Raw genomic sequence first — 11596 nt, forward strand, 5'->3', positions numbered from 1 at the left:
AGAATAAACACACACACACAGATACGGTGCTTCGGGAAGGCGGAGGCGGCCAAGAGTGGGATGACATCACAGAGTTCACACACATACACACACACACATTCACAGATGCATAAACACAAACACAGAAAATGACCTGGAGTCTCTGAGTCTGGGGTGGAAATTTACCAGGAAAGGGGAGGGGGAGGAGGTTGGGGTGGGGACAGAGTTAGGGTTCATTCATTCAATAGTATTTATTGAGCGCTTACTGTGTGCACAGCACTTTATTAACCGCTTGGGAGAGGACTATACAACAATAACAGACACATTCCTTGCCCGCAACACACAAGTACAATATAACAGAATTGGAAGGGGTTCCCTGCCCACAAGGAGAGTGCAGTCCAGAGGGGGAGACAGACATTGATATAAACAAATACATTACGGATGTGCACATTAAGTGCTGGGGGGCTGATAAGACAATCCAAATTCAAGGGCAGCGCAGAAAGGAGGATTAGAGGAAATGAGGGCTTAGTCTGGAAAGATGTCTTGAAGGAGATGGGATTTTAATAAGGCTTTGATTAATAATAATAATGGTATTTGTTAAGCGCTTACTATGTGCCAGGCACTGTACTAAACACTGGGGTGGATACAAGCAAATTAGGTTAGATACAGTCCCTGTCCCATGTGAGGCTCACAGTCTCAATCCCCATTTTACGGGTGAGGGAACCGAGGCACAGGGAAGAGAAGTGACTTGTCCAAGGTCACACAGCAGACAAGTGGCAGAGCCAGAATTAGAATCCATGACCTTCTGACTTGCAGGTCCATGCTTTATCCACTCCATCATGCTGAAGGCTGGGAGAGTGATGATCTGACGGATATGAAGAGGGAGGTTCACAAAAGCCCCGACCCCTGCCTCTCTGGCAACGCCTCAGGCCCTCTCCAGGACCCCTGTCCCTCCCCAGTTCCCCACCCCCCCCCTTCCCAGCACCCCCATCCTCCCCAGACCCCCTGCCATTCATTCATTCAGTCGTATTTATTGAGCGCTTACTGTGTGCAGAGCACTGTGCTAAGCTCTTGGGAAAGTACAGCAATAAAGAGAGACAATCCCTGCCCCCAACAAGCTCTCAGTCTAGACGGAGAAAGACACCAGTCCAAGTAGGGGAGCAACGTGGCTTAATGGCAAGAGCACGGGTTTGGGAGTCAGAGGATGTGGGTTCTAATCCCGGCCCCGCCAGTGTGACCTTGGGCAAGTCTTTTCACTTCTCTGTGCCTCAATTCCCTCATCTGTAAAACGGGGATTAAGGCTGTGAGCCCCACACGGGACAACCCGATTACTCTGTACCTCCCCAGCTCTTAGAACAGTGCTTGGCATCTAATAAGCGCTTAACAAATACCATAATTATTGTTATTATTACAAATAAACAGGCCTCAGGACATCAATACGAGTAAATAGGCATCAATATAAATAAAGAAAATTGCTGATATTTCCCTCCCCGGGGCCTGTGGCCAGCGATGGCGCTATGCGTCCCCCGCCCTCCCGCGGGGCCGGGGCATCCTGTCCTTCCAGGAGCCGGACCCGGGGGTCGGGAGCGGCAGGGAGAGGCTGGCAGTCGGGTGAGTCGTCACCGTCACTGTCGCCCAGGAAGACGCATTAGAAGGGCGAGTCCTGGCCCCGCACCCGGCCTGGCCCAGCGCTAATCCCGGGGCAGGACCGGCCAACTGCCCGCGTGGCGCTGCGGGTTATAAATGCAGGCCACAGAGGAGCGGCGCAGCCTGACGTCGAGGCACCGTCCGGCAGTCGGTGGACCGATTGGAGGGAACGACGCAGAGACCCCCAGCTCTTCAGTGCCCCCAAAGTGAGATCGAGAGCTTTTCCGCCCCGGCTCCGGAGGACCCCGTGGGGGGCAGGCCTGGGAGCCGGGGGCCGACCTGAAGTCGTGGGCAGGCCTAGGGTCGAGGGGCGGGCCTGGGGCAGAGGGTCAGGCTTCGGGTCGAGGGTCAGGCCTAGGGTCGGGGGGCAGGCCTAGGGTCAGGGGGGCAGGCCTAGGGTCGGGGACCTGACGTGGGGGTCGCAGGCAGGCCGACGGTGGGGGGCAGGCCTAGGGTTGGGGGGCAGGTCTGGGATGGGTGGGCAGGCGTGGGGTCAGGGGACAGGCCTGGGGGCCTGGGCTCAGGGTGCAGGCCAAGGATCAGGGGTCAGAGTTGGGGGTCAGGCCTGGGGTCGGGGGTACAGGCCTGGGGACGGGGGTCAGGCTCTTGCTGGGCCGTCCAAAGTTCCCCGGGGCCCCCGGAACCGGTTGGGCACGGATCCTCATTAGCTAATTAGTGGCTTATCCGTTCCCATCAGGGGGAGAGGGGGAAGAAGGGGCGGGGGCGAGGGGTGCGGGGGACCCACACAAAAGCCTCAGTGTCCCAAGCCGGGGAGTCCCGCGGGTGGGGCGGGTCCGGACGTGTAGGTTGGGCACCGCGGGAGCTGACCGCTCACTTCGTCACCGACAGCTGGCAGAGATGGGTGCCGCGCTGCTCGCCCTCCACCTGCTGCTCCTCGCCCTCCAGCTGAGCGCCTCAAGTGAGCGAGGGGTCGGGGGCGGATGTCGGCTGCCCCGGGGGGCGGCGGGGAGAGTCCCCCACAGGTCCCCCGCTGCCCTGGCAGCCCCTGACCCCGATCCGGCCTCTCCCTCTCCTACCCCGTCCTCTTGCCTCGCTCCTTCTCTCCAACCCCAACCCTCTGCTTCTGGCCCCTGCACGTTCCTCCATCTCCATCCCCCTGCCTCCGGCCTCCCTCTCCATCCCCATCCCCCTGCCTCTGGCCTCCCTCTCCATCCCTCTGCCTCTGGCCTTCCTTTCCTCCCCCCATCTCCCTGCCTCCGGCCTCCCTCTCCATCCCCATCCTCCTGCCTCCGGCCTCCCTCTCCCTCCCCATCCTCCTGCCTCCGGCCTCCCTCTCCCTCCCCATCCTCCTGCCTCCGGCCTCCCTCTCCCTCCCCATCCTCCTGCTTCCGGCCTCCCTCTCCCTCTCCACCCCCCTGCCTCCGGCCTCCCTCTCCCTCTCCACCCCCCTGCCTCCGGCCCTTCCGATGCATCCCTCTACCCCTTCCTATGCATCCCCCTACCCCCGGCCCGGCCTGCCTCTCCATCTCCATCCCCCTGCCTCCAGTCCGGCCCCCCTCTCCATCTTCCAACCCCGGCCCCGGTTCTCCTGTCCATAGATCATGGGTTCTAATCCCGACTCCGCCACACGTCCGTTGGGTGACCTCGGCAAGTCACTTCACTTCTCTGGACCTCAGTTCCTTTTGCAAAATGGGGATCGGGACTGTGAGCTCCATGTGGGACAGGGGCAACCTGATTAGCTTGCATCCACCCCAGCGCTTAGTTCAGTGCCTGGCACATAGTAAGCGCTTAACAAATACCATAATTATTATTATTAATATCTCTATTCCCCTACCCCCGACCAGGTCGCCCTCCCCACTCCCTCCAGGCCCCGAGTTTAGGCCCGGCCTCCCACCTATCCCCCAGTGACGGCGCTGCCTCCCCTCAGGGCCCCAAATCGAGGAGTCTCTGGAAGTGAGTCCCTGCGGGCGGGATTCGCACCCGTGGCAAGTCTCTCTGTTCCGGAACCTGAAGTTTCGCTGCGCTGGGGTCCTGGTGGATCGCTCCTGGGTGCTCACGTCCGCCACCTGCATCGACAGGTCAGGGCCGCCAGGAAGGGGAGGGGAGAGGGGGACACTGGGGTGACAGACAGGGGAGGGGTCAGCAGGAGGGGAGGGGTCAGGCCCAGGGGAAGGGGTCAGCAGGGTCGGTCTGGGTTGTGGGACGCCGAGGGCTCGTAGGGAAGCAGCATGGCCTAGTGGCTAGAGCCCGGAGCTGGGAGTCAGGTCACGGGTTCTAATCCCGGCTCCGCCACCTGTCTGCTGGGTGACCTTGGGCCGGTCACTTCACTTCTCTGGGCCTCAGTCCCCTCATCTGGAAAATAGGGTTTGAGACTTTGAGCCCCATGGGGGACCGATTTGCTTGTCATTCGTTCCTTCACTCGAGTTTATTGAGCGCTGACAATGTGCAGAGCACTGTACTAAGCGCTTGGAATGTACAGTTCGGCAACAAAGACAACACCTTCCCAACAACGGGCTCACAGTCTAAAGGGGGGCGACAGACAACAAAACCAAACCAAACGAGTCGTCTGGCGTCAACATCAAGAAGATAAATAGAACAATAGATAGATATACACATCATCGGCACCCCAGCGCTCAGAACAGAAGCAGCATGGCTCAGTGGAAAGAGCACGGGTTTAGGAGCCAGAGGTCGTGGGTCCTAATCCCGGCTCCGCCACTTGTCATCTGTGTGACTTTGGGCAAGTCACTTCACTTCTCAGTGCCTCAGTTGCCCCAACTGTAAAATGGGGATTAAGACTGTGAGCCTCCCGGGGGACAATCTGATGACCCTGTGTCTATCCCAGCGCTTAGAACAGTGCTTGGCCCAGAGTAAGCACTTAACAAATACCAACATTATTATTATTATTATTATTATTAACAGTGCCTGGCACAAAGTAAACGCTTAACAAATATCGTGTATTATTATTGTGGGAAGGGAATGGGTGTGTTTAGGGTTAGACTGTATTCTCCCAAGCGCTCAGTCCAGTGCTCTGCACACAGTAAGCGCTCGGTAAATAGGACCGATGGATTGCATGAATGCATTAAGACTGTGAGCCTCACGTGGGACAGTCCGATGACCCTGGGTCTACCGCAGCGCTTAGAACAGTGCTCGGCCCCTAGTAAGCGCTTAACAAATACCATCACGATTATTATTACGAGAGATGAAGGTGAGGGAGGGGGATCCCGAGCCACCGAATGAGCTCGCTTCCCCCTGCCCGACCCCCGCAGTTGGCTGTGGGTCCGCCTGGGCGACTACAACCTGCTGCTGGTGGACGGCGGGGAGCAGCTGCGCCTGACCGACCGCTTCGTCACCCACCCGAACTACCGTCCCAACGCCAGCCCCACGCTGCCCCGTCGCGAACACGACAACGACCTGATGCTCATCAAGCTGCGGCGGCCCGCCACGTTGGGGGCCCGGGTCCGGACCCTGCCCTGGCCCGCCGTCTGCCCGCCGCCCGGGACCCTCTGCACCACCGTCGGCTGGGCCACCACCGTCCAGCCGCAAGGTGGCGCCGGCGCCAGCGCACGGAGGGGGCGGGGCCTGGGCCGTTCAGGGGCGGGGCTTGGGGCGGGGGCGGGGCCTGGAGGGGGCGTGGCCTGTATATGGGGCCTGGAGATAGGGTGGGACAGGAGATGGGAGGGTCCGGGAGGAAAGGGGCGTGGCCTAGAGGTGGGCGGGGCTCGGAGAGGGATTTGGACAGGGGGTGGGCGGGGCCTGGATGAAATGGGCGGGGTCTGGAAAGGGGCGTGGCCTAGAGACGGGCGTGGCCTGGAGAGGGATTGGACCGGAGGTGGGCGGGGCCTGGAGGGTGTGGGCGTGGGTCTGGAAAGGGGCGTGACCTGGATATGGGCGGGGTCAGGAGAGGGATTGGACAGGAGGTGGGCGGGGCCTGGAGGGTGTGGGCGTGGTCTGGAGGGGGCGTGGCCTAGAGATGGACGGGGTCTGGAGAGGGATGGACAGGAGGTGGGCGGGGCCTGGAGGACGGGGGCGTGGCCTGGAGAGGGGCAGGGTCTGGAGAGGGATGGGCAGGAGGTGGGCGGGGCCTGTATGAGGGTGGGGGCCTCGTGGGCAGGGGCGGGGCCTGGAGATGGGCGAGGCTTGATGAGGGGCGGGGCCTGAGGGAGGGGCCTAAAGAGAGGGGTGGGGCCGGGCGCCCTAGAGAGAGGAAATTAACAAATTAATAATAATGTTGGTATTTGTTAAGCACTTACTATGTGCAGAGCTCTGTTCTAAGCGCTGGGGGAGATACAGGATCTTCTAAGCGCTGGGGGAGATACAGGGTCATCAGATTGTCCCATGTGAGGCTCACCGTCTTAATCCCCATTTTACAGATGAGGGAACTGAGGCACAGAGAAGTGAAGTGACTTGCCCACAGTCACACAGGTGGCAGAGATGGGATTCGAACCCATGACCTCTGTCTCCCAAGCCCGGGCTCTTTCCACTGAGCCACGCTGCTTCATTAAGCACACTGCTTCATGCTAAATTGACGGTGCAAATGAACAAATACCATAATAATAATTATTATATATTGTTATTACTGTTAGAATAATAATAATAATTGTTGTTATTATTATTATTGGAAGGGAATGTTCTGTTTACTGTTGCACTGTAACTCTCTCAAGCACTCAGTACAGTTCTCAGCACAGAGTAAGCATGGGGCCTGGAAGGCCCGGGGCTGGGCCTGGAGAGAGGGGTGGGGCCTGGAGAAGGGCAAGGCAAATGAACAAATATTATTATTATCATTTTATGGGAAGGGAATGGTTTGCTTACTGTTACACCATACTCTCCCAAGCCCTCAGTACAGTGCTCTGCACACAGTAAACACGGGGCCTGGAGAGAGGTGTGGGACCTGGACGGCGGGGGCGGGGTTTGGAGAGCAGGGGCTTGGAAGAGTCTGGAAGGCAGGGAGAGGGTGTTGGAGAGTTGGGATGGACCCTGGAGGATGGGTGTGGGGCCTGAGGAGAGGGGGCTCAACCTGTAAAGTGGGGGTGGGGCCTGAAGGTGAGGGCAGGGTTAAGGGGAGCAAGGGGCTGAGTTTAGGGCTACTGGGTTTGCACCGAAGGTCACCTGGGCTGCCCTCTCCGACGATAATAACAGCAATTATATAAACAATAACAAGAGTAGTAATAATGATAGTAACGATGATGATGATAACCGTCCACAGTGAAATACGCCAAGAACCTTTCCTGCGCGCCGGTCAAGGTCCTGTCCCATGAGGAGTGCAGCCAGTCTTACCCCGGGGTCGTGACCCGAAACATGCTGTGCGCCGGGCAGGCCGGAGGCCGTGACCCCTGCCAGGTCAGAGGGGCAGGGGAGAAGGCTGGCGCTTCCTCGAGGTCGGGGGCAGGGGGCGGGAAGGCAGGACTCCAGGCTCCAGCTGGAGGGGAGTCTGGTTAATAGTCCTTGCACCTACCTGGAAGCCCGGTGGTCTCGGTCAGGGGGGGAGATGGCCCCGATGGGTTCGGGGGTACGGAGGTTTCAGGTAAACTAATGGATGTCTCTCTCTCCCTGGCTCGTCTCTCCAGGGGGACTCAGGAGGCCCGCTGGTGTGTAATGGGACCCTGCAGGGAATCCTCTCTTGGGGTGACTATCCTTGTGGCGCAGGTCCGCACCCGGCCGTCTACACCAAAATCTGCAGGTATTCCTCCTGGATCAACAAAATCATCAAGAACAACTGAACCTCCCCCGGACTGCCCTCCATCCAGAGGGCGAAGATTCCAGAAAAATCCTCAAGATTCTCACTGGTTCTTCCCCTTGTCTCCTTTTAATAATAATAATAATAATTGTGGTATTTGTTAAACGCTTACTCTGTGTCAGGCATCGTATTCATTCAGTAGTATTTATTGAGTGCTTACTATGTGCAGAGCACTGTACCAAGCACTTGGAGTGTGCGATCCGGCCACAGAGTGAAGCTCTGAGGTAGATACAAGATAATCGGGTCGACACAGTCCCCGTCCTATGTAGGACTCACCGTCTTAATCCCTATTTTACAGCTAAGGTAACTGAGCCACAGAGAAGTTAAGTGAGCTGCCCGAGGTTATACAGCGGAAATGTGGTGGAGAGGGGATTATGAACCCAGGTCCTCTGACTTCCAAGTGTGTCCCCTTTCCACTAGGCTATGCTCCTTCCTTCCCGGACTGCTCCGTCCCACTCCCATTTCTCTCCCACCACATTGCTTTGCCTAATCTCTCCCGAGGAGTCGGCCAGGGAAACTGAGGCCTAGACAGTGACGGGGGAAGAGGCTCCCTGGTTCAAGGTCTCAAACCCGAGTGTCCAGACCTCCCCCCCCCCCCCCCCCCCCACTGCACCATCTGAGCTTTTTTTTATGGTATTTCGTGCCAGGCACTGTACTAAGCCCTGGGGTGGATACAAGCAAATCAAGTTGGACACAGTCCCTGTCCCGTGTGGGGTTCACAGTCTCAATCCCCGTTTATAGGTGAGGTAACAGAGGCGAGTTGCCCATACCTCTCTCCCGCTGGCCTTTGACCGTATTGTACTTTCCAAGCGCTTAGTACAGTGCTCTGCATACGGTAAACCCTCAATGAATACGATTGAATGAATGAATGATGCCCCCTCCCCAGCCCCCTTTTCTCTTTAGAGTCATGGTCAAAATCTGGGGAGGGGATCACCCCTATCCCCATCTGATTTAAGACCAGCCTCTCCAAGTCCAACCCCAATCCTGTCTAGCCTGTCCCCCGTTGCCATGACAACACCAGGGCCTAACCAGGGCCGGGCATCTCCTCCTGCCCCACCCTCTCCTTCCTCATCCCTGGTTCTGGCTGTTTCCTGGGGCCGCCCAGTCCCTGCCTCTCCCAGTCCGTCCTAGAAGAAGCAGGAAGCCTGGCTGTTCTCGGGCTGAGTCAAGTGGGCCTGAGGAGAGGGGGGGTCTCGGCCCTGACCCTGCGTCCCGTGGAGGAGTCCTGGACTGGGGGAGGCCCCATTCCCTGCTCCAATCAATCAATCGTATTTATTGGGCACTAACAGTCGGTCAATCGTATTTACTGAGTGCTTACTGTGTGCGGAGCACTGTAGTAAGCTCTTAGGAGAACACAAAACAATAATAGATACCTTCCCTGCCCACAACGGGCTTACAATCTAGAGGGGGAGAGGGGCATTAATATAGATCAATATATTACAGATCTATAAGTGATGTGGGGCTGGGAGGAGGGGTGAATAAAGGGAGCAAGTCAGGGTGACGCAGAAGGGAGTGGGAGAAGAGGAAATGAGGACTTAGTCAGGGAAGGCCTCTTGGAGGGGGTGTGCCTTCAAAAAGGCTTTGAAGCAGGGGGAGTCATGGATATGAGGCAGGAAGAAGGCTTACTGTGTGCAGAACACTGTACTAAATGCTTGGGAGAGTTACAGAAGGGACACAAGGAGCACCCTCTCTCCCCTGACGGTCTGGCTCACTCGATCTCTGCCTAGGGGCCCCGGTTTGGGGGGGGGGGGCTGGGTGCCCCGGAAAAGAGCTGGGCCAACACTGGTTTACCATGGGGAAGGGTTGGGGGGCGGGGAGAATGACGAAGAATGGGCTGACCTAAGACCCCATTCAGTGCCTCCCCAAGCCCCTGGCCAGGTCAGAGGGAAGGAAAGGTGGAGGTCAGTCCCCAGCAGCATCCACATTCAGCCGACCAATGAGGGAAGGGGGCACGAAGAGGAAAAGCAGCAAGTTAATCCTGTATCATCGCCTCCCACTCCCCACCTCTGAGCCTTCTCTCCAGGAAGGCCGCCTGACAGGTGAAGATTTGAGGCGGGGGTTGCGGGGACTTGAGGAAAGGGGCTTTGTTTACCACCTGGTCGGTTGGGACCAGGTCGGCGCTGGATTTGAGCTTGGCCTCAGTGTCCACGCTCCTGACAGGCACACAGATACAGTCACACGGGCACACACACCAGACACCTAGACAGACATTGGACAGGCACACAGACAGATATATAGACGCAGAGCCTGGTACGGGCACATACGAGTATTCAGACTGGCACACACTCAATCAAAAGATCGTATTTATTGGGTGCTTACTGTGTGCAGAGCACTGTACTAAATGCTTGCAAAATTACAACATAACAATATAATAATTGTGGTGTTTATTATTAATAATATGATTAATAATAATAATGATAGTATTTGTTAAGTGCTTACTAGGTGCCAGACACTCTAAAAAGCGCTGGGGTAGATACTGTTGGACACAGTCCCTGTCCCACATGGGGCTCACAGTCTCAACCTCCATTTTACAGATGGGGGAACTGAGGCACAGAGAAGTTAAGTGACTTGTCCAAGATCACACAGCAGACAAGCCGCGGAATTGGAATTAGAACTTAGGTCCTTTCGACTCCCAGGCTCATGCTCTATCCATTAGACCACACTGCTGTATAACAGACACATTCCTTGCACATCTCCTCCAAGAGGCCTTCCCTGACTAAGCCCTCCTTTCTTCTTCTCCCCCCTCTCCATTCTGGGTCTCCCTGACTTGCTCCCTTTATTCATCCCCGCCTTCCGCCCCCAAGCACTTATGTTCTTATCTTCCATTTATTGATTTCTATTAATGTCTGCCAACCACTCTAGACTATCAGCTCATTGTGGGTAGGGAATGTATCTGTTTATTGTTATATTGTACTCTCCCAAGTGCTTAGTACAGTGCTCTGCACACAGTAAGCGCTCAATAAATACGATTGACTGACTGACTTTCTCTAACTGCTCTCTCCCTCCTCCAACCCGGGTAGAAAGACTCTTGGGGGCAAGAAGCATGTCCACTGTACTCTCCAAAGGGCTTAGTACAGTGCTCAACACATAGTGAGTGCTCGATAAATACCACCGATTGATTCATCCTGGCCATTTCCTTGCCTCCCAGCAGATAGAAGCCCCTTCCTAGTCCCCTCTGCCAAGGGAATTGCTAGTGCCTCACATCAGAAGTCATGGGTTTGAATCCTGGCTCTTCCATTTGTCAGCTCTGTGACTGTGGGCAAGTCATTTAACTTCTCTGTACCTCAGTTCCCTCATCTGTAAAATGGGGATTAAAACTGTGAGCCCCACATGGGACAACCTGATCACCTTGTATCCCCCAGTGCTTAGTGCTTTGCACATAGTAAGCGCTAAACAAATACCACCATTTTTTTTTAATTTTATTTTTTCCTAGGGAGAGCAGCAAGTTTATCCTGTATCTTTGCTTCCCCTGTCCCCAGTCCATCCCCACCCTGATCACTAGGAAGTCCTGCCTGAGGTCTAACTTCCATGCCTCCTGGTTTGCCTCAGCATATTTTCTCAGCGGAACTAAAGAACAGCGTCTCGCTCGCCCCCAAGTCTTCACGCTCCTTGCCACGCCACCCACCTTCCCATTGCTCCTCCCCACCCATCACTGCCTCCCACCCACCGATCCTGTATCTCTGCATCTCTGCTCTTGACACATCTCTGGAGGTCAGCTTCTCTGGTTGTTGGCGTCTCTGGATGTCGGGGTCTCTGGATGTTGGTGTTTCTGGTTGTCGGAGGCTCCTGTTCCTGTCCTTTCTCCCCCACCCCGAGTTCAGTCAGAGGCTGGTCTCCCCCTCACTTGGCTCCTGTATCTCTCCACCTGCCTTAAAGGCTCCATGGAGAGGGTATCTCCCATTTCAACGTGGAGGCAGGGAGGGGCCCCCTGATCTGATGTCTCTTTCCCTAAACACCCACCCCCAGCCTTCACCCAACCCCAGAGTCAGGCAGAGACACGCAGGGACAGGAAGAGACAGGGAGATAAGACCGACACGGCAAAAATCAGAGACCTACAGCAAAAACAGGTGAACTCTGAGACACAGAGACAGAGACAGGCAGTGCCATTAGAAATGGAGGGACAGACAGAGACAGGGAGACAGAGAGGGAAGAAAAGATGATGATGATGTTATTTCTTAGGCACTTATAGTGTTGCCAAGCAGTGTTCTAAGAACTGGGGTTAGATACAAGGTAATCAAGTTGAAGACAGACCCTGCCCCACGCGGGACCACAGTC

General features: G+C 56.3%; 1 protein-coding gene across 1 annotated transcript; it reads left to right on the forward strand.

The window, feature by feature from the left end:
* The first annotated feature begins 2484 nt into the window (after positions 1-2484).
* On the forward strand, positions 2485-7432 carry KLK10 (kallikrein related peptidase 10). Its single transcript, XM_029066693.2, has 5 exons — positions 2485-2545; positions 3515-3665; positions 4854-5131; positions 6791-6924; positions 7152-7432. The coding sequence occupies exons 1-5, from the start codon at positions 2485-2487 to the stop codon at positions 7302-7304; spliced, it is 777 nt and encodes a 258-aa protein (XP_028922526.1). The 3' UTR covers positions 7305-7432.
* Positions 7433-11596: the final 4164 nt, after the last annotated feature.

This window comes from Ornithorhynchus anatinus, chromosome 5 (assembly GCF_004115215.2).
Source record: "Ornithorhynchus anatinus isolate Pmale09 chromosome 5, mOrnAna1.pri.v4, whole genome shotgun sequence".
In the NCBI taxonomy this organism is placed as follows: Eukaryota; Metazoa; Chordata; class Mammalia; order Monotremata; family Ornithorhynchidae; genus Ornithorhynchus; species Ornithorhynchus anatinus.